The 27,996-nt window shown below is 39.3% G+C and overlaps 3 protein-coding genes across 7 annotated transcripts in view; 1 reads left to right on the top strand and 2 right to left on the bottom strand.

Annotated features, from left to right (window-relative positions):
- The window catches only part of ABCB11 (ATP binding cassette subfamily B member 11), a 45,418-nt gene extending 43,936 nt beyond the window's left edge, over window positions 1-1,482 (bottom strand). The window contains exon 1 of one of the 4 annotated variants that reach the window (XM_061343160.1): window positions 1,293-1,482. In XM_061343160.1, the coding sequence (XP_061199144.1) occupies window positions 1,293-1,368 (76 nt within the window). In that variant the 5' untranslated portion in view covers window positions 1,369-1,482. The remainder of the gene's footprint in view (window positions 1-1,292) is intronic. The other 3 variants (XM_061343152.1, XM_061343136.1, XM_061343122.1) reach the window with 3 other exon arrangements.
- A 4,278-nt stretch (window positions 1,483-5,760) lies between these two features.
- On the top strand, window positions 5,761-20,774 carry LOC133224234 (dehydrogenase/reductase SDR family member 9-like). The gene is given in 5 exon segments (XM_061375608.1): window positions 5,761-5,875; window positions 8,642-8,899; window positions 17,919-18,122; window positions 19,599-19,772; window positions 20,668-20,774. Coding segments are annotated over 5 exon segments (858 nt in total).
- A 2,432-nt stretch (window positions 20,775-23,206) lies between these two features.
- Window positions 23,207-27,996, bottom strand: part of LRP2 (LDL receptor related protein 2) — a 123,851-nt gene continuing 119,061 nt past the window's right edge. For both annotated transcript variants that reach the window (XM_061343101.1, XM_061343111.1), the window contains exons 76-79: window positions 27,216-27,335; window positions 27,016-27,123; window positions 25,841-25,912; window positions 23,207-24,742 (exon numbers count right to left, since the gene is read on the bottom strand). In XM_061343101.1, the coding sequence (XP_061199085.1) occupies window positions 24,581-24,742; window positions 25,841-25,912; window positions 27,016-27,123; window positions 27,216-27,335 (462 nt within the window). In that variant the 3' untranslated portion in view covers window positions 23,207-24,580. The remainder of the gene's footprint in view (window positions 24,743-25,840; window positions 25,913-27,015; window positions 27,124-27,215; window positions 27,336-27,996) is intronic.

Genomic DNA, 27,996 nt, shown 5'->3' with positions numbered 1-27,996 from the left:
AAAACAAAACACAGCAGGAGAGTAGAGAGATCTGTACTGATTCAGCACACAGACGGCTGCTCATTCCAGCAGGATGCATAGCAGTGTGCAGGGACAGCAATATACTGGGGGAGAGAGCAGTCTTTCAGAAAACATTCACACTGGTTTCTCTCACAGGTCATGGAGCTGAGGTTGCGGCACTATGCTGCAGACTTTAAAATCAGCTGCAGAGTCTAGCATGCCAGTTTTAATTTTAAGGATACATTCAAGCTATGTGGAAAATAATTTCCTACACTATCTTCTTACCATCTGGAAAAATAGATTTGAAGTTCCTAACAATAACAGACCTTTGAATCTACTGAACATAATAATAATAGTAACAATGATGTCCAATAATACATGTTGATATAGTTTTGCTTATTATTATTATTACTATTATTATTATTGTTTAGAAAACAGGCTATTCCACACATGGTCTGAAGCATTTCATTTGGTCCTAGGAGAATGTTTTAATAAAAGCTTAAATACTCCAAGGATTAGTCTATAGCTGTCAGGGAACTTGAAAACACAAAAAGTGTGTACGTTTTTTTGGAATCTGGTGATATCAGAGTGCTGGAATTCTTTTGTGAAACCTTTTTACTCTACGCGAGGAGCATGTACATTGCACTGTATTGCAATTTATCTTCCATTATGTGCCACAGTTTTGCTTTCCTTTGTACCTTACCTTTAGCATAAATATTTAACACCCCCTTCTGCTGGCTTTTCTCAAGTCATACAAACAGAACTCAAAGTATTTATCAATTTTATTTCATGTTTCTCTTTGACTCAAAAAATCAAAAAGTGCTATTTGTGAAGGAAAAATTGAAGAGGAGATCTGATGAGAAGGAATACAGGTCTTCGCATAGCAATGGCTCATAAGAATTCTGCCTGACAGAAGTATGACTACAGATAGATGTGTTTGTTGAAAGCAGTTCTAGAAATAATGGAAGATTGGACTTTTTCTTTTATTCCCCAAGTAATGGCCTTTTACTTGTACACCAAAGTGCTGAGTATAAAAACCCATGTAGATACCATGAACTTGAAAGGCTGATAACTTGTACATTGTCCATGAGTAGGGATTGTTACATGCAGTTTTTACAGAAAAGTTGTTTTGTAGGCAGCATGCGCGTAACAGCAGGTACCACACAATGCTATACTTATTCCACAGACTCTTTGCCTTGTATTCTGTAGACAATTTGCTCCACCTAGGCCACTTACCACCTACTTTACATGCTGTATAAAATAAGGAGATGACTGAAGAATAAAATTCTTACCTTTGCCATCCAAGTCAAAAGCACAGTTATCCTCTCCCAATCTCTTGATACTACGCAGAACAACAGGGTCAGACATGATAATTAGTTGCTTATATCAAAAGTTCTGAAGAGACATGGGGGCAGGGAGGAGTGTACCAGCAAATGTTTTTCTGTGAACATAAAACATTATTATATTAAACTCCTGTTTACCTCAGTTTTGCCCTCATTATCCCAAGGCAATGTCCCAGAGTAGAAAAACACCTCACAGAAGCATGCCCAACTCACCCCAAATGCAGGGCATCTGAAGTGCTTTAATATCACTCATTTTTCACAAACAATTTGCTACAGAGCCAGTTCTTTTCCAATCTGTATTTTTACAGTTGATTAATCCCGCCTGCTATTGTCCATATATAATAGCACCTTGCATACTTCAGTGCATTTTACCTGTTTATTAAGGGGATTTCAACTCCTAGTACTGTTCTTCAGGGTACCTACAGTCTGTCCTACCTTTATGTCATGATCAAATTTATTAAGGATATTCTCCATTGTGTAATTCACATCATTATCAGTATTACTGTATTACATCGGAAGCAAGACAGACCTCTGCAGAACTTCTATCAGTAGAGCCATTCATTTGGAAATTGGTTCATTGCTTGCTACTCTATGGATGTAGCTTTTCTTGACTAAAAGTTTCTGATGAGTACAGCCAATTTATTCATCCACTGGTTGGTAAATTCTGACTCCCTCACACTCTGCAACCCCTTAAACTGTAACTCAAATTCTCTTCCTAAGTATAAAGCCAAATCACCACTGCAGCAGCAAAATGCCTGGCCAGTACTAAAATGGTTACTTACAACATAAAAACATGGGTGCTTTTAATTCATGCCCTCACAGAGTGAAACAAATTTACAATTTTAATCATATTTTTCCATTCTCTGAGATAGATGATGTATGGGCTGAACAAGTTACGGTACTGTATAAAGAAAGCTGAGCTAATAGATCAACTCCCAATTTTACACTGAAATTAGTGTAATTAGAAATGTCACCTTGATTATGTGCTCTAGTGCAGTCAAGAAGCAATGCTCCTACTTCCTCTGTTATCAAATCCAAACTTTAAGGGTGGTGTTACACATTCCAGAGCTTTAAAATACTTTACAACTTCACAGAAGTATAACCTATTGAAATTAACTGATGGAAACCATTTGAACCATAGCACTGAATGTGGCTTCCAGTGAAAAGCTACGAATTGGTTAAAAACACCCCCACTGCATTTCTGCTTCAGAAAGATAATGGATAATATCATACAGTAAGCTGATGAAGAAGGCAAAAATAAGGAAAGCAAGGTCATTCTCCATCAGCTACTTCTCATTTGACTTTGAAATCATAACATCTACACAAAATTTTGTAAATGGAACACTGTAAAAATTGATCTATCCTTTAAGTGCTGGTGCAGAACATCGCGCTGGGAAGTCTTATTTCAGTGTTTGCTCTGACTTTGTATTTTAACACTATGAAATATATTTTGCAACTGATTTTTTTTTTTAATCCTGAACGCTGATGCAGTTTTAAATGAAAGGAAAAGTGGAAAAAAAAACCCCAATAATTGATAGACTCGAATAAGGATTCTAGTTCCAAACACTTGCTAAAACCAAACTTCCTGGAAGGATGTCAGTTGTCCAATAAAATACTGACTGTCCCACATTTTTGAAAGAAAACATGCTTTTCCTGTATTTTCTAAGGCTCAACACATCAAATACTATCCACATACTATCCTGTCCAGCAGGCATCATTCTTTAGCTGAATTGAACACAATAGTATAAGCAGATTAGCATGCTGTATTAGGATATTTAAACAGCCTTTCTCAGTGTCTGAATGTTTAACCAGGGATCACAACTTAAAAAATACTGAGGCTGATGTCTGCATTAAAAATTATTTAAATAATAGAAAGCAGAGATCATAGAAGACATCAGATCATCACATCTATGCCTGTGCTCAAAATATAAACTAGGAGCAGCAGAGAGTGCCCCAGAAACCGCACAAAAGTGAAAGAGTATTAAGGTATGGCTGCTGGATTTTTGATAAATAAACATCTTTAAGGAACTAAAATCCATATTTAAACAAGTAATACTTGGAAAATGCTAACAAAGGAACATATCCTGTAGAATGAAGTAACATTAGGACCTGATCCAAAGCCCTTAGACATCATTTTCAAGATGAATCTCTATTTAGATCAGATCTTTGTTTAACATAAAGGGGGATAAAAACCTAAAAAACAACAACACCAACAACAAAAACGAAAAAACAACCCAATAATTACAATTGCTCATGAAAGTACTATCCTTCCTTTTCCTTAAAAAATAGGTTCCTCAGATATTGACAGCATACATGCTGAAAGACATTATGACTCAAAATAGAAGTTGAAAGTCTTAATCTTCAAACAGTCCCAATCAAATAAAAAATAAAATTAAAACCAGAAACCAACCAAAACCAAACACTAACTGTGCAAAGGGAATTCAGCATTCAGTTTAATTTGTTCTGAAAGAAAAACATAGGTGATCTTTCCATTGAGGAGGTTTCATCAGTTAACTCTGAAACATTAAACATGATAGATTTTTTACTCACCCCGTGGCTGTGAAAAATAGTGTATCATAGAACAAACTGCAAGTATCCTGTTCAATTAGTCAGTGAAGCACCCAACCACTTCCCATCATGTTTTCATTATTCTAACCCATTTGTGAGAACTGAATCTTTAAATTGAGCACTGGCTATTTGCACCTGGGTCAATAACCATGCGGTCACAATGGTTACAGTTCATTGACATCTAATGGAGGGTTTAAATTTGACTAATGTAATCTCACAACATGAAGTCAGGGCACTTGGATATCAATCACACTCAAGGAGACCAGATGGCTCTCTGGGGTAAAAAAACCAAACAAACTCACAACGAATGTAGAGGAAGAGATTATTATGGCTTTATCACCATTAGTATACGATTACTTTATTAGCCATGCAATAGTTCAATGTTCACTACTGTCCCTGCAGTAAATATCAACATCAGCAGAATAATATGAAAACTGATTCAGAGATTAAGCTAAATTTGGATTAAACGCTTGCTCAAAAGCTTTGTTTTCTAACCCACAGTCTATACCTCTCCCTATAGCTTCTAATATTTTACCATTCTTCCTACAAAATGAAGACTTTACAACCTGGAAGCTCCTGAGTAGTAGTGCATTCTTGTTGGAGAGGAGCTCTGCATGGATTTTTCAATAAAGGACATTGGTGATAATAAAGCTATGACCTCAGCCAATGTCACACAGAGTTTAGAGGGAAATGGCAAACATGGTTTAGTTCTCCTCTGAAATCAGTTCTCACTACAGAGAGCCCTGACTGATAGAACAGGATAGAAATGCAGTGCATGAATCTTAGTGACTGTCAGCTCTGCTGAAGCCTTGTGTGCTCTCAAATTTTCCATGAAAAAGCCTCATGCACAAAAGTGCAGATAAACAGAGATCCATTTTCCTTGCCTAGCATCATTATGGTGTTCACAGTCACAGCATAACCAAATGCAAACCTGGGGTCTTCTCCCATTTTCTTAACAAAAAGGCAGCTACATATATACTAATGTACACAGCACAGCTTTAAGGATAATGTTATGTGAGACAATGTCACAGTGCTAATCATCTTGTCCACCTCATCACATAGCCAGAGGGGAAAAACAGCTTCTTATAGTGCAGGGCCCAGGTGTTTAAAGGCTGGGAGAAAAAGATGGTGGAGCAGAACTCTGCTTTGCTTCATCCTCCCCTGAAAGCTTCTTCAGGAGCAAGATGGCTTAAAAGTCATGCAATGCCTTTGATTTTTATGGTTCTTGATCAGAGCTCACGTTTGGCACACAAGGAAGTCCCACCCCTCCAGACAAGGCTTGGCTTGCCAGAGACAGAATATCATTTTAGCATTACACAAACTACTTCAGTCTTTTCACTCATCTAAGCATTCAGAAAGTGTGCACAGAGCCTGTTTCACTATGCTAATAAGGTAGATTAAGGCAGTGATGAGTTGGAGCTGAGACCCCCACCCTTCTGAAGGGCTCTGCTCCGTCTAAACCTCCTTTTCTCTCAACTTATCCTTACCAAAAAATCCTGAAGATCAATAAATTCTGACTTGACTTTCTGACATGAGGCATAAATTTGAATCTATGCTGAAAAATCATCCATGTAGAGAAAAGTGGAGAACATAAAGCACTCAGTTTTGATCCTACTTCCCCTTTTACAGCTGCTAGCGGAAAAACTAACCAAAGCCTAACCAAATCCATCCCATTTCTTTAAGTGTAATCCTTCTGGTCCTGGGAAGGGAAAACTCAGTTTCTGTTGCGCATTCACTCACCTGCTCTCACTCACAACCTCTCGACCTCGAGTGGTTTCCTTGGATGGCATCCTGACCCAAGGGGAGTGTCCTCGGCTGCACACGCACCGCTGTGGAGGACCGACTCAAAATGGCTGCTCGGTGGGCACCACGTAGCCCCCTCACGGGCTCAGAACCCGACTTCCTGCCCCTGTCCCTGCTGACCGCCACCATGCAGAGGGACAAGCGCTGTGCACATGGCTTTTGTTTGTGGTGGGAGGCGGGTCTTTGCCAGGTCTTTGGGCTTTTGTTGCCACAAATCCAAAGTGAATTTTACACTGAGTTTACTGATTTGTCTTTATGCTATTAAAAATACATTTATGTCAATCCGGTGAGGTGCACACGTACATTTTTCCCTTCAACAAACCATAACTTCTGAAAAAGCTGCTGTCCTTTCCAAAGATCTTTAGCGAGTATTCTACACAGAAATCTTTTTGTACCCTCTCATTTCCTCTTTTGTTTTTTCCTCTTTTAATGGCAGGGTTTTATCATTTTTCTTGCAAGCAAAATAGATGTTCTTTGATAAGAAATAATCAAACTACATGTCTTCATAATGAAATGGGGAATAGCAGATTCTTTCCTTACAGTGAAATAAGGAAAGTGCCTCTGGGCACATTGGGGGTGTTTCTGTGAACATGATCTTCTCCAGGTGGGAGGCTAGCATGGTCTAAACTAAGTCCTGGTGTATCTATTTCTTGGTCACAAAAACATGCTATACTGAAACTGCAAAATACTTTCTGGAGTAGGTCCAGCAAGGAGTTTGGGAGAAGGGCATCAAGGGACTTAACTGTTAACTTGCCTTGTTTCTATAGTTAGCTTCTCACCATCTGCTCTTGGAAAGTACCAGAAGCAGGACATGCACTCATTTATCCCATTGATCCTGCCCAAGTCTGGCCGCTGGTATGTTTTTTTCCTCCATTCGAAATACTTGTGGAAATAAAAATAGCAGAGATAGCAACAACAATTCTAAAAGAGAAACAAACCAAAGCCCAACAACCCTGCAAATTTTAAATACAAACTATAACTTTTATATCCAATTTATGTGACCCAGCATGTTAAAATTCAAAAATTCTGTCAAATAATACCTCTCTGAGACTGCCAACTCCCCACTTCGGGCAACCAGCCCATCAGTTACCTCAACTGTTCCTATTAGAAGCTGGCATGTCCATGTGAGCCTGTTCCCCCTCTCCCAACCACTCTCAAATGCCCCTATTTGAACCCCTTTGGGGCTTCTGATCAAGGGCCTCTTACCACTCTCCACCTGGAAACTAGAGAAAAACACAGTTTTTATCTATGAGTCCTTTGGGTTTTTCCTTTTTTGGTTTCCCTATAAAAAATTGGAGGTTGGTCTTTACATTGGAAATTTGGGCTACTGTGGGCAGGTGCTGAACCTGTCAGTCTCCTTGGTAGGCTGGAGTTGGAAACACAGCCTGTACAAAGCACTCTAACTGAAAACATTGTGATTTCAATACTTTATTAATTTGATATAAGGTCCCACTGACGCATTAAAGAGCACAAGGACCAGAAGCTAACCCATGTTTGCAGACATACCTGTTGCCATGGCAAAACAGGCATTTTCCCTCAGTCTATCTAAATCAACTTTAATTTGTATTTACTGACCAGATTACAGATCAGACCCAAACTTTGTTTTTGTCAATTTACTAGTTATATTTTATATCTACTTCATAATTGACATAGGGCTTGATGAAACACAGTTCTATCTCCTCTTAAAAGGGCTTCTCTTAAACCTTCCCTGTTCCTGGGCCCCCTGGTTTGCCACTGTGGCTGGACCGTGCACAGACTTTAGCACACACGAGATGCAGCTATCTGGCATGGCTGGCTTCTGGGGGCAGGTAAGATGTGGGAAGGCAGGAGGGGCAGGGAAAGAGTGTCTCTGTGCCCAGCAGGGCAAGTCTTCATGCAGCTTCCAGGAGCAAACCCGGCTCTGAGGTGTAACAGCCAGGGACTGCCCAGGCTGCTAGTTAGCTGCAGGCAAAGGCAGGCTGTGAAGGAATATGGCAACTCCAAGCAGAGCAAGGGATATTACAAATAGAATGGTAATTTTAATAACATTTGCAAGAGAAGGAAAGCTAGCTGCTGTGCTGGGTCTGCTATATATGCATACATATGCTGAAAGAATAATTCCTTTGTCTTAAAGTAACTTTGAAATGCTGCACAGGGAAGGTAGTTATGATCACTTCTTCATACTTTCTTCACTACTGATGCTGCAGAGGAAGCAAAGCAACAAAACTCAGCATCCCTGCACTGCAACTTTTCCAACACCCTGCATAACTTCCAGCCAGCACAAGAAGTTGCATTTTACCAGCATACATGTTTATGTAAATGAGCACCACAAGCATCCATGGGCTTGCAATAATAATGAAGATATACTGAACCTTCCATATCAGAGCAGAAAGCAGTTCTGCATGCAGAAAATAAATGCAGTGTTCCTGTTCCCATTATGATGCTTAAAATCATGTCAGGTGTTTGCAATTGTTTAAATTAGGTTCATCCAGAGGAGAACTTGGGCATAGTAAATGCAGCTTCATCTGCCCTGCAGAGATGGGTTGTCTGTAGGCACACACAATCTCTAAAAAGATTTGTACTTCTTTATGTCTATTTAGAATTAAGTTTTTAGTCAATTGCATTAGGCATCTCCTGTTTTCCAGGCACGAGCACTCAGCAAGTATAACCGAATTGTTTTCTCTGAGCAAATTTCATTCGTCATCAATAGTTACTTGTAAGTTCACTACAAAGTCAACTGGAGTATAATCCCAGATACGAAGGGTCTTCACAAACATATGTTGCAGTATTGATGTTTTCACATATTTTCATTTCAGAAGATCATCTCCAGAAGACTTCAGTAAAATGCTTTTCTATGTGTTATTCTTTCTTGGCATAATCTTTCTGTGGTGGCATTGGAGGGCAAGAGACAGGATGATTACAAATACTAATCACTGGATGTGACACAGTATTTGGAAACACGGCAGCAAAGATTTTTAATAAAGAGGGATTCCATGTTTTTTGCCATCTGACTGAAACAAGAGCAAAGGAGTTAAAAGCTGTGAACTCAAAGCAGCTTCAAACAGTGCTGCTAGATGTGAGAGATTTAACGTTAAAAACATGGGTGCATGGGTCAAAGCTGAAGCTCAGTCAGAAGGTGAGTCCCAGGATGTCTGTCTTAAAAGAAAAAACAAGAGTTTTCCTAAAAATACCATGCTACATTCACAGCTTATTATAATTGGCATTTGACAAGAGTATGTGGATGTCTTGTCACTTTCCAGAAACATCGAAGATCTCACTAGAGGGATGTTTTATACACCTAGTTAGAAGTAGGTAAATATTTGGGAATGTGCTCAAAAAGTCAGGCTTATTGATACATCACTGTCAGAACAGGAAAGCAGTTCCTGGAACCTTAATTGGGACTGTTTGCACTCACATGCTTATCTGGGTTATGGCACGAGTGCTCAGCACCTCCCTTCCTATGTTACCCAGATAGGGAGCAAATTAAATAGTTTGAAGAGTTCATATATTTTGAATACATTTAATAAATCACTTGTAAGTAATTACCCATTCTATCAAAAGCAAAAATTACATATGAGCTCTGTTGAATAAATCTGAATATAACTATTTCAGAATATTGCTTGCAGACCATCTGAAAACAGAAATATCCTATATCTCTGATTTGTGCAAGACAAGATGCTGCTGCTGTTACTGATGCTAACTGATTTCAGCAGGAGTGGTATTGCAGCAGAGTTTACAAAGGCCCAGGATCCTAGGGACTGGATTCTGCTATATTTGAGTCTTAAATCTGATGTATTATGATATGCCATAGTACCAATTACTGCTAAATTCCAATCTCCGTTTGACCTTTCATCTCTTCATAAAATGACTTATAACTTGCCAAATTGCTTTGATTTGAAAAAGTCTGCTTGGTTTCAGGCCAAAACTCATCTTCCCCCTCCCCTCCCCCCCCAAGAAAAACTACGAGTAAGGTCAGACCATCAAAAATATTCATTCACACAACTCTAACAGCTGATACAAGAGAACCATTTTTACATTTCTGTATTTTCCCCTCTCACTTGTGAGGGCTCAGAAATGTTTTTCATATCAACCTGGTGGTTTTTCCTTGCCTCCACCTCATGTTGGGATATGTCAGTCAGTGTGAGGCGTTGTTCTCTGCTACCACAAAGATGTCACTGTAGGGGGGAAACTGTCAGAAGTTTTCAAACCTCTGAGAAGGAGTTCTTAAATTTTTTTGTTACCAAGAGCTGGTCCTTATTGTCCTGGAAGCTCACCCACTTCAGCAGTTATACAAGACTTTCTACTGCTGCGAAACAGGATAAAGCTTGCAGTTTCCCATGCATAGTAAATATTTGCCACTATCTCCCCCATCAGAGACAAGGCTGATTCCATAAGATCTGTCCTTTATATTGGCATGGGACAAACTACACATGAAATACACACACATTCCCTGCAAATGTAAGAAATGTATCTATTTCTCCAATACGTGCTATTATTAATACATTATTTCATTTTTTATGTCCAAACCAGAAAGAGCAAAGGAACTACTGAACTTTCAGAAATCACTGATTTTTCAGTTCTTTCACCTTGAAGGTAATTAATTTTTGAACCACTGAAGGCTCCAGTTTCCACAAAGAACCCCAACACAAAAATATCCTAGAAAAATAGGGAACATGGCTTTAAGTCCCTATAGCAGGAATTCATTCATCTCAGGCAAAGGAGTGAATGGCAACAGAGCCCTCCTCTGGGAGAACTGAACTCTAGCAATATGAACTAGGAAGGAGGACAGAAAATCCTCTTCCTGATACTGTTTTCTTTAGCAGTCAACCCTTTCCAGTATTGAGGCCAAGGAAACTCTGGTTGCCTTTCTTTGGTTCAGTCCTAACCAAGGAGAAAACAAAATAAAGTGCCCAAGTTGAGGATCTGGCTGGCACACCCGTTCCTGCTCAGAGAGATTTGCCAGCCTTAGGTGAGGCATTTTCCTGGTCAACATGCTAAATCTTGAGGATCTCTAAAGTCCATCTGTACTCATCTGTTGTAAAGGATCCATAGGTGGGAGGAGAGAATGGAGTGTTAATTGAAATAAATAAATCTGAGCTTCTAAGACTTGAAGTCTGGGAGCTATTTCTTGGAGTAAAAAGGTGCTGAGTAATTCCTGTGGAGAGGTGCTGCTTTGGTTCAATTCCTGACACAAATGCATGTTCAGACCTGGCTCCACTGGAATTAATCATGGCAAGGTGCTTGAGAACTGGAGAGACCCCACATCAAGTCTGTAACTGCACATTACTCAGGGTGCCATTTCCCACTGTCATGGAAACTACTCCGCAATGAAATGAATGCTTTCCTCATGCTGGTGAACTTGCTGTGACATGACTGAGTTAAAGAGTAAGTTACCTGGTGGCTATCCAGGTGCTGGCTTTCAATTTAGTTTATTTGGAGCAAAACATCAATTCTACTTTCTCCGTGTAGCTTATGCTTAGGCTCCAGTGGGGTCGTTAAATTTATATCTGTTATCTGAAAAAGTTATTTCTTCTAGAGCAGGTTTGAGGTGAGTACTTCTCAATTGGCTACTCTTACTAAAATATTGATGGCATTGCTGTAGTAGATTTTATCTTTAGATCAACTTTCTGTTAATGAAAGTGATAGAAAACCAAGTTTACTTTAGCTGACATGTAATCTGTGTGAGTAGCAGTCTGATGAGCTATAGCTCCCCTGTTCCAATCTCCATGAGCTGTTAGCTTTACAGGCAAGACATCACTCCACCCTGCTGAACAGGCAGATTTGAGCTCTAGAGATGTGAATCTTGTCCTCTGAGCTTAGAAGACAACCCTGGTGTCATTTCACATAGAAAGCTGCAGCTTTGGGGCTTTGTTTCCCCCCCATCAAGATTACACAGCCAAAAGTGATTAGGAAAACAAACAAAGTATGAAATTGCACCACTTATTATGATCTTTATCTTTAGAAATTACAGTTTGACTGGTTTAATTTAATCCCTGTCAAACCGCAAGTATACCATCAGCTGCTGCATGACCCTAGCACTGTGAAGGTTAGCATTTAAAGGAAAATACAAGCAGAATCTGGGACAGGGCACTAACTTTGAATATATTACTTAAATTAGAAATGCAGGGAAATAAAATGTCTACAGTTGAAAAATATGCTCCATGTATTACTTCTCACCCTATGGAGGGCCAGATTCTGCTGGCATTTTCTCTCCTGGGACCCAGATACCTCGTTTGCTCAAATGTCAACAACAAAAGCCAGTAACTCCTGGAAATGAGTAAACCACACTGCTATGGCTATCAAAACCCATCCTGCTCACAAGACTGTATGAGTCAGCTGAAGATTTAGACATACATTTTTAGGGACCAGAAGAGATTTGTTGAGAAGAAGACCCATGACATCCACAAGGTCAGAACAACCTGAGGACTGCGCCCCCAGGACCTGGTTTCTGTTGCTTGTTAAATCCAGCACACAAAGCTGTGCTTCAAAACCTTCACTTGTCCAGCAGGAATAATGTTACCTTCTTGCCTTTCACTTGAGAATCAAATTTCCTTCCCCACTGTTATGCTTCAAGCAGGGTGATTTTTCCCTATCCCTTCTAGAAGCCAGGGATCTCATTACAAAATACACTTAAGGAGTCAATGGGAAATCAGAGAGTCAAGTGCTACTTTCTGCAGATGGAACTGTCTCATGCCAACACCTCTAATGGAAAGCTACATATGGAGCTTACATTTTGCTTATGTGGCTTCTCTTCTGAAAAAGCCAGAGGATCCTCTGTAAGAAAGGGAACTTATTGGAAAAAAATCCCCATTTCAATGTTTTTCAAGATGCTAAGCAGGATTTCTTCAGCTTTCTGAAATTATTTTCTTTAGTTGGAAAGCAGTTTGCTGAGAAAAAATCAGGAGTAGAGAAACTCCTTTTAGGCTTTCTTCTCATACATTTCTATTGCAAAGGATTGCTACTTAGATCAGCAGATCTCGACCTGACACTGCCAGAGGAATTCTCCTCTACAATAGGCTTTGCATTCTGGTGGAGTGCTGTTTTGTGGTTGTTTCGACCACATTGCAGAACCTGCCATTAGAATCAAGCCATGCAGGACTAGGCAGGCCCAGCAGGCACATGTACCAGGCTTGTGCTGGAGAGGAAACCTGTCAGCCACCGTATTGAATCCCCAAGTTTCCAGCAAGTTGTATATCAATCCTAACTACCCTGAGAGTGCTAAAAGTGCAGTAACAACTAACACTGCCACTCAGGCTGGTGTGGCACTCAGAGTGATAAAAAAGAAAGAATTTCCAGGCCAAAGCCAAAATGAGCAGGGTGAGAAACTGAAGGGAGAAGAGATGCCTATCAAGCAGAGGAAGAACTCAGCAGCTCCTGGCAAATGTCACTCTGGGACTGGCCGCCATCACCCTGGTCTGCTCAACTTAACAGGGCCGCTCCCAGCATAACATTACTTGGTTTTCATGGTCTAAAATTCTTTCTCATTTAATTAGTCCCAAATCCATTTTCATAAAATGCTTATTTATTCATTCTGCTGTTGAGAATGGTTTCTGCCCATGCCCCCTCACTTCCTGCAGCATCAGGCACCACAGTGCTCTGTGAATGGGAAGGCATGATGAGTGAGGAAAAGCAGCTCTGCTTATATGGTTAAGCAACAGCACCCAGAGCTGATCAGAAGTGCCCAGCAGACTCTGAGTCAGGAAACAACCAAGCAGCCTAGCAATCGTATGTTAGTGTCTTTTCCCATGCAAACTGTAGAGCTTCTGTTTGCACAGTTTATAGAATTTGAGCTTTTATTTGAAAAACATAGCTTAGTTACTCTGACAATTGGTTTGTTTCTGGTATCAAAAAGCTGCCACTACACTAGAAAAAATAATTTCATCCCTGAAAGTTTTCATACAGAAGGATGATTAAGTTATATCAGTAACAACTTGCTCACATGCATGAGAAAAGGTGGAGGTCTGAACCAAGCTCTGTTAAATTAATGGAAAGACTCCTGCTGGTTTCAAGACAAAGCACAGATCAGTCCTTCCCAGCTGAGTAGATCAGTTCTCCCTAATGAGTCTTGATATTCCCCAAGACTCTGTAGATTACTAAATATAGCCAGCAGTGCTTATACAACCTAGGAAGGATAGGCAGGCATAGAGGATATACAGAAGATTAATACCAAATAAGTGCCTAAGGCAGAAGCATCACAGCAGAAGTCATTATCAACAGCAGGGAGAGGGGCCATGCTAGCTAGCAATGTACAGAGATCAGAAAGCACTAGCAGATACAGAATTTACAGTGAAATTTCTTTTTAAACTATCACCATGTGGGTCTTGGTGCATAAGCTTATGAGTTTGACTTGGGCTGTTTCTATATTATGACACTGGAAATACTGGTGAAGGCAACTCATGAGCACCTGGAGCTTGCAGATGTCTTCTCAGAATGTAATAGCAGAAAAACAGAACTCGTGTCTATTGCTATAGTGAGCAGTACCCATTATACGCATTTGCAGAATAGCTAAGAGGACAAATTAAGCATTTGGTTTTGAGTGCACAGACAAGAGAACGTGCTGTCCCTTCCTTTCTAAAGTGATTTGAACAACTGTTGCTTATCTAAGCACCTACAGGGTCTGAACAAAACGCTAACTCAAATGTTCTTCCTGACATCTGGAATCTTTCCCTACTCTTTTATTTTCAATTACATATAAGCTTACAGGGTTTTATTTTGCTGAGTCTTTTACCAATGCTGTGGTAAAAATCTAGAGTGCAAACCATACAAGGAAAGATACAATCATGCCAAAAAATCATCTCCCTCTATACCAGACTACATTTGCCTCCCTGCAAAATGCTAAGTAGGAGATTTTGGAGAGGCATTTCTTTTAAGGTGAAGTGTTAATGAAGATCTTCAGTTATCTGTTGGCCACCAAACTGAATTATCACACTGACATTTTTACACAGCATACAAAAAAAGCACACCTTTCCCATGAAACAGAAGGGCAAAGCCCTGCATGTGCAGGAATAGTTCTCCTAAGAGTGGGAGATTTGCTGTGTTTGTGACTGCTGATTTGTTCAATTTGTTAACCGAAGACCAGGGGTTTTGTAGCTCTGGCAGGATGACTGTTAAAGTTTGTACTTCCTAGACTCTGCAGAGCTGGTAAGTGATTTGTCAAAGCAGTCTAATACCAAACCTTCAATGTGTGCTACATGTGTGCTGTTTCTGAAGAATGCCAGTCCCTAAATTTTCCCTTGACAGTTCTTCCTCAGCATGTCTGGCAGGCTGCTCTAACCCACTGCAGAGCATTGACTTCTGGAGGTTTCCACTGCCAGCAAATGGGCGGATGAAGGAATCCAAAGCACACCCAGATCCCAGATTTCACCCCAAGCTGGTGTTCTTTGGCACAACTACCAAAGCAAACTTGCTGTGGGAGTAGAACAATAGCACCCCACTTCAATACAGTCTATGTGCTTCAGTTTCTTTTAGTGCAGAGAAACAGAGAGATGTTGTATTTTGTAGCTGTCTAAGGATCCTAAAAGGGCTCTTAGCGCACTCATGCTGCTTTTCTGGTGTAGTCATGTTGCTTTTCTCTAAAATCAATTGCTTGTATAATGGCACTTGTCTAGGCATAAGAAGCTAAGCTCTATCCTGAGAGTTTTCAATTTGCCAGGCAAATATCAAAGTTTTAATGGGAAGTAGAATTTGCCTTTAGCTATTTACTGGCTACGTTAATAATCAGAATTCAATATTTATGAAGATATATCAATACTCTTGAAATATCATGCTGACATTTTCAATGGAAGCACACTCTGCCACTCCAGGCAGCTATTGCAAAATCAATATGATCCTGGAAGACAAGTGGCTTTTTCAGTGCCCCGCAATTATCAAGCTAGAAATATTTTGCATAACATTGTACATTTGTGGAACTAGACAATTTTCTTGGAAGAAAACTTTTAACTGAGATTATTCCCTTTGATCCTGATCCCAGACTCCTTCCAGCAGCAATGGCATCATTTAGCAGAATGAATACTGTCAGAAGGCTCCAACAGAGCAAAACTCACCATGGTGCTCAGCACCAAATGTCCATGTGTTATCAGAGAAGGAGCACTGGTACTCAGGGAGAACTAGGCAGTTAGGGATTACAGGCCTAGGAACACTGGTGCAGGGCTGGTAGGGAAAAGAAGAGCAGTGGAGGCTTCACACACAGTGCTGCCCCCTTCAGCTGTTGCCCCTAGAGCCACTTGTCTTACACCACTTCTGTGCTAATTATTGCTACCTAAACATAGGGACTAACAGTACCCAGAGCAGTCCCAGGTGTTTCTCTTTCAGACCCAAGTAGGCATCCTGGCTAAACACTCCAGGACTTCTGCACAGAGCCCAGCTTCTAATTTTACCTGCTTTCCAGGAGTGCAAGCTCACTGCCCAGTGCTTCCTCCTACAGCACAGCTAAGGAAGGCAGGTGTGATTTGCAGCTCCTGTTTTGAATTAGGTTAATCTTTTCCCCAAATCTCTAATTAATTAATTTAATTTTGTAGTGGGAAAAGGTGAATTGACTCCTATAATGGTGTATCACAGCACTAGCTTGCTGAGTAGCTTGCTGAGATTTATTGGCACGGAGTTACACCTGCTGGTTGCAACTTCTGTGTGTCTAGCTCAGCTCCAAATTCTAAGTCAGCAGCCAATGGAAATGTCATTGCCTGGCATGTCTCTGCAAATGGACTGGGGGTATTTATGATCGGCTGCTGCAACATCCTGTTTTCAGACTTCATTTTACAGCATGGAAGCCTGAATTAGCCTGAGCTCTTTCACACAGTTTTAATGGCACTTTGTCAAAACACACTCTGTGAGTCCTCTCACAAAATAAATGTCACCAACTCAGTGAAACATTACAAAGATGATTCCAAAGTGCACACATTCAGGAACACTGCAATCTTTGTCAGACTTAACAGGGGCATTCACTGCAAAAAATAAGCTAAGTATCTAAGTGAAGTACCTGAACTAGAGGGGATAATTACATCAGCCTTCGAACAACAGTGAGGTGGACTGTTAAAATAACTGGTGCAGGGACCAGTCTAACTCCCAGAAAAATCAGTGGGAGCCTCCCTGTAGATTGTAGTGGAAGGATAAGCAAACTGTTCCCTGTACATGTTTGCTTAACATTTTAAAATCAGAGAGTATTAATCAGTAGCTCAGAAGTCCATACTGATGGCTACTGAACCACCCAAGTAGATAGAATAAGATCAGTAAGTATCAATGAATGTTGTCACTTGTTATCATTTACCAGCTATGTGACTGATTTAATCATTTAATGAGAGTCCAACATTCATTCACTATCAGATTCTGAGATTCCTTCCATTCCTACTTGGTGAGGTGACAGCAAAATTTAGAATCAGAATAAATCCAAATCACTCCCTGAACACAGTAAGAACAAGAACACCAGGCAGGCTTTAGTAACCAAGCCTAATACACTACCCTACATAATATATTCTGGTGTGCTGCCTAAACAGGCAATGAAAGAAGAGACAAAAGACTTGGGCATTGCCCCGAAGTCTACCTTCTCTAATGGGCAGAGAGCAGATCGCTGACCGTCACACAACAAATGAGTCATCAAACCCACCACTACAGCTTAGGCTTTTCTGGTTGTTCATAGGGTCACTCTGCTTCCATGCTACAGATTAGAAGAGCAGCCTTGGTGTCATCATAAAGGCAGTCAAAAAGAATTATTTTTCTTCACAGAGGAATTCCTCTCTCCAGTATCAGCACAAATAATCAACTATGTCTACAAAAAAACCCAGATGCTACTGTGAGAACTGATGAAGTAATTCCCTTCAGTCTGAAATGTCCTGAAAGGACAGGGCTGACTAGAAAGATTAGTCAGCAAAGCTTGAAAACAGTGTAAATCTATTGGAAAGTAGGGAAGGTTTTGCCAGGGCACGTATTATTTATTGATACCGATCACATTGTGCCAAATCTTCCACCTCTGCTTTCCTCTAACTTACAGTGAGCTGGAAGGGCAGCAATCAGAAAAAAAGGCCCTTACAGGAATTGTGTCTGAGGAAGCTGGTGGGTTGGCTGAGCACATTTGCTTCACTTTGTTTCTAGATCATTAACTTATTTGCTTGTAGCTCTCAGACTCTCTGCACATAGCAATTCTGGCTTCCATACTTTCCCTTACCATGTACTGGCTCATTAGAGACAGTCACAGAGTGAGAAACCTGAATGGAAAGCATGTGTTCATGACAGGTATTGACAGTGGACTTGGAAACTTATTGATAAATGGCCTCACTAAAGGGGAGTTTGTGTCATTGCTGCATGTGCCACAGAAAAAGGAGGCCAAGAGCTACTCCTGCTCCTTATTCTCATTGAAGACAGTGAACCTGAACTTAGCTGACCCCAGTGGCTTTGCCAGGGCTGTGGCATTTGTGACCAAAAAGACAGCTGGCAAGGGTAAGTGGCAAGGTAATAAAAAAAAAAGAAAAATATTATTCAATATAACCAAATCTGGTCTAGCTAAAAGTTCTGGTGTCTCTCCACAGAGGCATGTTTCATCTCCCTGATGAAAAGCATTCACTCTGTCATTTCTCAAGTTCAGAGATTCTCTCCAGCAATCTTTTGGGCTTTCCCTTGCTTTCACCAACAGGGTTCTTAAAAATCTAGTTTCTCAGTCTGTTAAAACCAGATCATTCCCAGGTGTGTTTATCAGACTCTTTTTAGTGCAGTTGAAGAACATCACTGGGAGGAGGAAGATGCTAACTAGTACCAGAAAGTACTTTCTTGACAATAAATCCAGCCCACACAATTAAAAATGGCTGGTGGCAGGGTTTTTTTCTGCCTTTATCTAACAAACAAAAGAGTATTTTTGCATGGCTGAATTAGTCTAAATTTTGCAGTTCATGCAACAATTGCACTGACTGCAACAGTTAAACACTCGCCACTTCAGTCAGTTTTCTTAGAGCTGCTACACAGGTACTATCATACACCTCTGTGAATGTGTCTTAAAGAGGAAGTTGGTCCCTGGGGTTATACTTTGAGTGGAGTTAAAAACAAGAATTAAGTGTTGGCTTTGACAAAGGGTGGTCAATAATCTGCAAGGTAAACATGCTAAGCCATGGCAGTACATGTTTCCTTCTCAGCACTGATAGGTCAGACTAGACGTTAAGGGCTGCCAAAAGGGATTGCAGCACTGCAACTACCATCAGTAACACAGCTACAGTAAATATTCAATAGGCTTGTTAATTAATTAAGTAGCTAAAATGACAAAACATGTATCTTCTACCAGTAGGACTTTCTTCTCAAAGCTTGTAAAACACTGTTGGCCTCATCAGGAGGATTCCAGACACTTATTAAACCCAGTGATTAGGGCAAGGACAACATAATTATTAGAACTTACCTCCTCTGGCAGGTCCCTTCTTCCAGCTTGTGGAAAGCTGCACACTCTCAGTGGGGATAACCACTGCTGGCGCTCTCACCTTAGTCTGAGAAACTCTTTATGAAATATCAGTGCTGGACTTTCGGCCTCTGCCTTTCAGGTGCAGGCTGTCCTCAGCAAACTCTTGAAAGTGTCACTATTTATCTAAAGTTTCTCAAGTAATTTATAGCGTAGTAAAGCAGTATTATCAATACACAGGGTTAAGCTAATATCTTCAGAAGCATTGACTAATTTCATACATCACGTTCAGACCTTTAGACCCCAACCAACAAAAATCAGACTCTCTGCTTTTATACAGACTACTTGATTTTCACAAGAATATAAGTGCATAGTAGGAGCCCACATACTGGAATGCATCTGGATAATAAAGCCCGGTATGGTGGCTTGTATCTCAAGTGAAATAGTTTCCCTTTAATACTTTACCAATACTCTTTTAGAGTGGTCAGGAATGGTCATTGGTTTTGGTTGGTTTTTGGTTTTTTGTTGTTTTTTTTTTTCTTTTATGATAGAGATGCAGAAGTTTGGAGGGAAAGTAAGCATTGTTGAGCATGGTTTCTTTAAGGAAGAAATAGTTAATTCAGATGTCATCAACACATACCTCTTAAGACGTTTGAAGGGACTGACTCCTGAGATCAGGGACTCCTACAGAGAAAAATACTTTGTTGAATGTAAGTAGCAAAAAGACTGTATGAAAGCCCAGAGCACTTAGTATTGGACTACATAAATATCTGAAGGAGGCTCTAAAGACAGAGGGCCAGGTCCCTTTCAGTGGTGCCCAGGACAGAACCCAAGGCAATGGGTACACATTGAAACACAGGATGTTCCTGCTGAAGATCAGGAATCATATTTTTACTGTGAGGGTGCCCGGGCACTGGCACGGGTTGCCCAGTTAAGTTGTGGAGTCTCCATCCTTGAGGATACTCAAAAGCCATTGGGACATGGTCCTGGGCAACCTGGTCTAGGTGACCCAGCTTGAGCAGGGGGCATTGGACCAGAGGTCCCTTCCAACCTCAGCCAATCTGTGATTCTGTGAATGTTTGCTGGACTTCATTAACATTCATTAAGAACCCATTGCTGATTTTCCTGGACTATATCTATGTTAGATAAGGCCTGTGCTATTAGTTTACATATGAGATTGGTGAGATGTGATGTCATGCCACCATCCTTAGTCCCTCCACACTAAAAGGTAGAATGCCCAAGTAGAATGAACTGGAGTGACCATATGCTGTTTATGGCTTACTGATATCTGAAAAGTCATGCTGAGTCATGCTGCATTTACCGTGGAGAATATCTGACTCACAATACAGGCCAGGGAAGTTTCTGTTTGCTGGGCTCTTGGGTGTTCTGCAGGCATTCTGGTCTCTGCTCTGTTGTAGCTGAACTGGGTTCTTGGGTGTTCTGCAGGCATTCTGGTCTCTGCTCTGTTGTAGCTGAACTGCTCTCAGTACTCAAGCCAGTAGTTTAAAAGCAAGCTGAAGCTGTAGCCAAACCTTTGAATATAAAGAATCCTCTCACAGAGAATTTTGCATATAAATGCTTTCAGATTTATTTTCTTCTTCACAGATATAAAAGCTCAAAGATCATCCATAAAAAGGCTGCATGATTCTGATATTTCTCAGGTCATATAATGCATGGCACATGCCCTGATAGCAAAGCACCCCAGGACATAATACAGAGCTGGATGCAAAGTTCTTTTGCTGTTTCTCTCCTAAGCCCCAAGCTGTTTATCTGACATGCTGCTGTGAAAGACATTGCCAGCTCCAGCAGCTAGTGGGAGATCAGTTCCTGGAGTTCTCATTAACATTTAGCATTAAACCGGTATCAGCTCTGCAGAAATAAATTTTAATCCTGTCAGAACCAGACATCCTTTTCTTAATCAGTTACTAGACTTCTTTTCAGAAGACACTTTCTCCACCTCCCATCCCTCCTTACCTGGAATTTCTGAGTTTGCAGATGGGCTTGTAAATCCAGCATGGTTTTGAAGACCATTTTTTATGCTCAGAAGTGACACCTCTGTAGGATCTCCATTCCTAAGATGTTCAGCTACAAAGCTAGTCAATACTACTCACTCTATAACAAGTTTTAATTTAAGGGAAATAAATTCACTAAAAGAATCAGGTTTTCAAGTACACTTCATCAACATACAGGCTGCTAGTGAACTTGAAATAAAACAACAGTCTTTCAGAACATATACCTTTTACATATACCTTACAGAATGTATTTAGTCAGATTTAGTCATTTATTTCATGGGCAGTTGATCTATTCAGGAGTTGTTAAACTTCACAAGTTGCTGAACACAAGACATGAAAACAAACGATAAAGCCCAACTATTGCAACGTATTCCAAAAATTACAATTGCAGTATTTGACCACATCTAATCACCTGATTATTCAACTGTGTAGAAATAAAACAAGTTCTTTACAGATACGAAATTACAGAGAAGAATCAAAACTACATTGTACTCTGTTAATATGCAGAGTATCCAAACTTGTATTTAAACTTTCTCCCTAGTAATAGTTTCTTATATGAGGAAAATATTAAAAATAATATACATTTACATTTCTTTCATCCTCAATTTGCTCTGCAAGTTAGACGTATGATTACTTCATTCATTAGATGAAACAGGATCATTAGCGTATGCTATGGCAAATTAGTTCAACTGTACAAAGATTATGTTAAGAACAACAAAACATTAGTTGAGGTTACTGTGCCTCTTGTACACTATTTCTATCTGTTAAGCTGTTGGCCAGAGGCTCACAAACTGGTGTTCCTAGAGATATTAAAACTGAAGGGGTAAAGGTTTTATTTGCTGAAGACCTGCACTGGTGATTAATCATTAATGTGCAATTCAATTAAGCTTACAAAAATACCATGCGTAGGTCAGAACTCCAAATGTAAGAAAAGGAGTTTCATCACTCTATGTGTGTGTAAGAGGGGACAGGGCAGGGGTGTTTTGTACATGCACAAGAAAGGGACAGAATAGAAAAAAGTATTTAGTAACCTCTAAGTATTTCATTGGTTCTATTCTCTGCCAAATGGCTTCAAGAATAAATTTATTCTACTTTATTTCATGATAAATACCTGTAAGAGAGATAGTTCTCTCTATCTGACCTGACAGCTGTAAAGAGAATGTACATGAAAAAACTTAATGGTCTAATTTATCAACCATATAGTGGCAGATTATGAGACTTGCTGAAATCCCTAAAAATCAGCCCTCTTTGAAACAGAATAAGTCCAGAATTCAAGAATCCAAGCAGGGACAGTCCTCGTAAGGGAAAAGAGTACAAGTAGAAAACAAAGTTAGGAATAGACTCTAAAGCTTCTGTTGAACAAAGTACAAAAAATAGATATTAGATAAGCAGATGGGTACGCTATGGTTGCTACTAAGAGGAAGAGGCCCAGTTGAAGCTTAGGAATCCTTCACCATCAGGAATGTTTAACAATAAATCTACATTCTACCTATCTATACAATATCCCAGGGATGGTTTTCTTCCACACCTGAAAAGTTAAAATTACCGGGGGGGGGGGGGGGAAGGTAACCCTGATATATGGCTGACATATTAGCAGTTTTCTCCAAAAATTATTCCAAATCTTTCTGTTGACAAAGACTGTTCACAAAAGCAATGCTATTTTTCTTATGGTATCAACTGGGGGCAAGACTTGTGGAAATGTTAGCCCTGCCTTCTCTCCTTAAAAAACATTGTGAACTCTTTCCTTAAGAACAGGAACCTGTCTTTCAAAGACATCCTTTCTCATAGCCTTATACATATGTAAGCTGTGTCTCCGATTCTAAGGAATTTTTAAAGCACTTAGATGTGCAAGTTAATTGAACTAAGGCTTCAATTGCTTGTGTCCATACTATACTGAAAGTCAGTCTCCTACAATCAATAAGAGTTTCCTGTTTCAAGGCCAGTTTATTAATATGTGTAATGGGGCAGTTTTTACTGGGATATGATGTCAGTGATGTTATATCAAGAACTTTAGACAGTTGTGTGAAGCAGTAAGTAAGCACTATTCTTATTTGACTTTATCTAAAGCACTGTTGTTTTTATCTCAGAGTGCACTGAAGTCTCCACAACTGAAAAAAGTACATTGACAAAAATTATGAAATAAGAATGTGATAAAATAATACATTTATTAGATTTATTCAGCAGCATCATTTTCCAGTTGTCTTTTCTAATCAAAGTACATTACAAAGTAATTATAAACATTCTAATTAGAAATAGTAAATATTTTGAGAACTCAGATATAAAACAATCAAATAGCAGAAGTCTCAGTGATTATAACTTCAGGAATCTTTAAGTTATATGAGTAGCTAGGCAGGAATGCTGAATAACATGCTCCTGAAGCAGTATTCAAAGTTTCCTCACATGGTTCATGTTGTGGAAACTACCTTGGCTGATTAATAGAAAAGCTAATAAGATATACAGTGTATTCTGGTGGAAGGGTATAGAAATAACTAAAAAACTACAAGGACTCCTATTAGTATAAATTGTTTCCCTTTCTATTAATGTTCATCTCAGGAAATAAATAGTCAATAAAATTAAATTTTCACATTAAAACACCTGCATAATTTCTTAAATGAACCAATATCTTTCGTATTTTGCTGTTTGGAAATAAGCTGCTACAGAAATCTAGCTACTTCATTTAATAGTCCAAATTACTTCCAGAGACTCAAGCCAAGAACAGAGCTATTCCACTGATGAGCAAGAGAAAATTTTATTAAATTAAGTACTCATGGCACTAAAATCTAAATATATCAGATCTTTTTAGGAACACTATTAATGGAATGGTGTTAATTGGAACCTTGAGAAAAAGTATGTGTTTTGTGGATTGAGAGGAAATTATTTTATCTACAGCAGTTAAAATACTGGAAGAAGAACATTTTGCACCTTCAGCAAAATGATGCTACCTTGACTCTTCCATCATTTGTTTAACACAAGATAAACAGAGACATCCATTTTTACGTAGAGTAGTATATAAAACAGGTGGTAAAGATGCCCCAAGCACCAGCAGAAGTTTCAAAAGGTGCTGTTATAAACATATACTCTAAAGATCCTGTAAATCAGTAATGTTCCTATAGTTGCCTTGTTTGGTTCTTTTTTTTTTTACTTTAAGCATTTATATTATGAATTTATCCCTAAAGACACAACCAATTCCATACAGATTTCTACTAGCAACATCACCAAACAAGATCACCTTTCAAAAATTTACAAATGTACAATATATTTATAACATTACTTTCAGACAGCTTCAGTGCAAAGATATACATATAGTACATCACGATAATTGTTCATAAAAATAGAAATTGGCATTTGTCAAAAAAACAAGGCATAGTTTTAACATACATATCCAGCCATTGGCTAAGAGATATATATATTTTTATAAAGCATTTGAATGTGAACCTTACTCTTCTGTTTATAAAAAATATATGTGCAAATGGATGTGTCTAATTTTCCCTAAATCAGTTACCTAGTTATACCACAGAGTCCTCTTTAACAAGGTTGGCGGTGTCTTTAAACGTGTCTTCTGTCGCTGTGTAAGATAATGGTTGGTCTCTTCTCAGAGTAATCTTGGGAGGCAGGGAAGGAGAAGGGGTAGGGACACTTTTTGTGTCTTGTTGATGTTCCTTTTCCATCTGAAACAATAATAATAAAATCCAAGTTTACATTCTAATGTATAAAATATCCAAACTTAACTTTCAGAAATGCTAAATAAATATCCAAGTTATTCTGCTAAAGTCAAGTGTCATGGTATAAGTTATTTCTGCATATCACTGCTTGTAACAAAATCAAATGCTAATTTCACCTCAGATGGTACAGCTGAGTAAATAAACTACTGCACACTTACTCTATATGCTGGGACTTCTACTTTAATGCTTAATGACAGGAGTAGCTTGGTATGTCTATATGCACATACATGAACACAGATTAACACTGGCACTACTACTGTTTGCAAATAATTACATTAATTAGTATTAGAGAAATGAACCTCTGGCTTCCTGAACTCTCTCTCTCTCACCTTGTTCCAGCATTAGAAACCTAAATTCTTCACAAATGACAGCTAGTTTTAGTCACTGAGGTTTTAAAGTCACTTAGGCCATCTGGAAATTTTAAACTGTAAGGTCAAAAGGGCTGGAATTACTTGGTCAAGTCAGCAGAATTCCAAACCTTTGTGCCCAAGCCAGGGAAGAATTCCTCCAGCACCCATACCACCCACTGACACACCATCTTAAAACAACTGCCTCATCCAACTATGTAGATAAAAAAAAATAAATAGGGCTGGTATAGAAATATGGCTGCAGTACACAGAGCTATTGGATTTTTGTGCGGTGCTGAAGCCAAGACTGAGAAGGCAGAAACAGATACTTCACTCCTACTGCAATGCAATCACCTCCCACTTGCACTGGACCCCAAACTGTGCCAGAATGCACCAGAAAGCTGAAACCAGCACCTGAGATCCCAGAGCAGGAGCTGGCCACAGTGCTTGGGCTGGGATTCCAGAGATGTGGGCAATGCAGCTGTGCTGCCTGAGAGGGTTGCCTGCTGAGCAACTTCTGATCGAGACCTTACAACTTTTCTCAAAACCACTTCAGTCCTACCTTGACCTGGGCTGGAATTTCTGTGCTGCTTCACTTACAAGCAGAATCTACCCATAATCTTTATCCTATGAAAGCAACAACAAAGTCCAGCAGTATATTAGGTGAAAAATAGAATTATACAATATTAAGGAATACCTCTGCATATATTGGGTTTTCAAAATTAGTGTTTTGTTTCATTTTTCTCTTGAAGAAACTCCACTTTGATTCCTGTAACATAAAAATTATTAGAACTTCATACATCTTTCTCACAACTTCTTTGGAAAGAGATATCACTGTTGTTGGATTTGATTTCACTTGCATAGCCTGTTGACTCAGTGATTTCAGCTGGATATTCTTACATTACTATGTTGTAATTCTAAGCATGGGACCCAACTTTTTTTTCCTGATGGATTTCACACAAAGCAGTATTCATGAAGCTAGGCCAGAAGTGACTAAATTAATTCAAGGAAGCCTATCATTCCAGACAAATAGGCCAAAGAGGAAAAATGTCTGGAAAACAATGCAAGAGAAATTACTGAGGGACATGAAACTACAACAGGTTGGCAGAGCTTTTATTTCAAAATGTCCTGCAAGAACACATAGCACAGAAGAAGTGTCTTAAATGTCATTGCTAGAACTTTTAAACATGGGTAAAGTTACAAATAAACGTGAGGGAAAAAAAAAAAAGAAAATTGACAGTATGCTGACTAAAGGTCTTATTTCAATTTTCTGTACCAAAAAGGCCTCCTGTGTTTTCCCTGTTTTAAAACAAAATGTAACTACATTTTTAATGTAATGTAGCTACAAGTTTTCTGTAATTTTCTTGGGCTTTCTTTTCACACACGCCCTCTGCTGCTTCTATCAAGGTGTAATTCAATAACTGTTTAACAAATAATTGCTGAAAGTCTGAAGCCAAGCCTTAGTTATAATAATTTCTGCTGTGGACCAATGAACATTTACAGCAATTACATTACAATTTTCAGACCAGTTTCTGCCCTCAAAACAAAGCACAACAAACAGTGAAAAGTAACTCTATTTCAATCTATTCAATTCAAAATAACTGGGTGGGTCAGGAAGAAGAGAGGGTTTAGTCCAAATAGATCTTTTACTGTGTGCCCTGGGCAATTCTATGGTTTTTGCTGCTATTCTCTTATCAAACTGTTCCTGATGAGCTTTTGTAAATGTGATTCAGTTAGTCGGACCTGATGCACATTATGTGCAGCTCTATGGCGCTATTTAAAGAGAACTGAAACTATATTGCAGCTTCCCTAACAATTTAATTTCCCCGATTCAGAATACAAAACAAACAGGACAGCATTTCTCTGTCCTACCTGAGGTGCATCTGTACACTGAGGAGGTTCCTTCAGACCGGCAGATATCGCAGAGGCATACACAGGATTTTCAAAATTTTCATTTTCCTCACTCCCAGCTGCTGCCGCCTGTAGGAGAAAAAAATCTGACGTTCTTCAAAGGAGAAAAGAAGGTCATAAAGAAAAATGAAAGGTGCAAGTCAAGCCTAAGTTTCTCTTACATGTGTTGGCCGAACAACTGTAACTGCACTGGCTGTGCTGGCTCCACCATCTCTGGTTGCATACATTGGATTTTCAAACGTGATTGGCTGTTTCCCTGACTCCACTGCAAAGTTTTCATTCTATAAAGGAAAAAAAAAAAAAGAGTTATATTAAAATTAAAAATTAAGTCTTAGTCCAATTCTTCATCTCAGGAGAAATGCATGTTTACTTTTACATAGGCTTAGACAAAATCTAGCATCTGTTAAAATCATATTGTTAGTTTACCATCCATTATTTTAATCCCTAACTTGGCAGCCTGGGCTATTGATTGTTCCAATACTATCCCATTTCCTAGCTGGACAAAAAACTCCCAGCATTTCAATATCTGACTTGAAGTACTTTGTGATGAAGAAAGATGACTCACAAATCACACCTTCAACAGGGACAAGATATCAAAGGAAGCACAATCCTAAATTAAATATTTCATTTTAGAGACGTCAAAATGACATACAAATTAATAAGCACTATCTGACATATAACAGAATGGGATTTATTCATTCTGTCTCAGCAGGGAGACTGCTATATTTTTTTGAGACAAAGCAGTAATTATGAGTTATGTCAGAAGTAAAATGTTTCAGAGTTTTTCACATATCTTTTATTATAAATCAATATTTTGCCCATGCATGAAGATGACTGTGTGAGTAGCAACTGCTTCACACACATTGTGCCAAATTCTGAGCTGCAGCTACCCCCACAGCAAGTGGGCAAAGGTACCAAGTATTTCTTCAGAAAATATTTTGT

Source organism: Neopsephotus bourkii, unplaced genomic scaffold, assembly GCF_033783945.1.
Source record: "Neopsephotus bourkii isolate Nb327-2 ecotype Australia unplaced genomic scaffold, CSIRO-AGI_Nbou_v1 NB_196, whole genome shotgun sequence".
In the NCBI taxonomy this organism is placed as follows: domain Eukaryota; kingdom Metazoa; phylum Chordata; class Aves; order Psittaciformes; family Psittacidae; genus Neopsephotus; species Neopsephotus bourkii.
The sequence above is the reverse complement of the archived record's forward strand: the minus strand, read 5'-3'. Positions and strand labels throughout refer to the sequence as shown.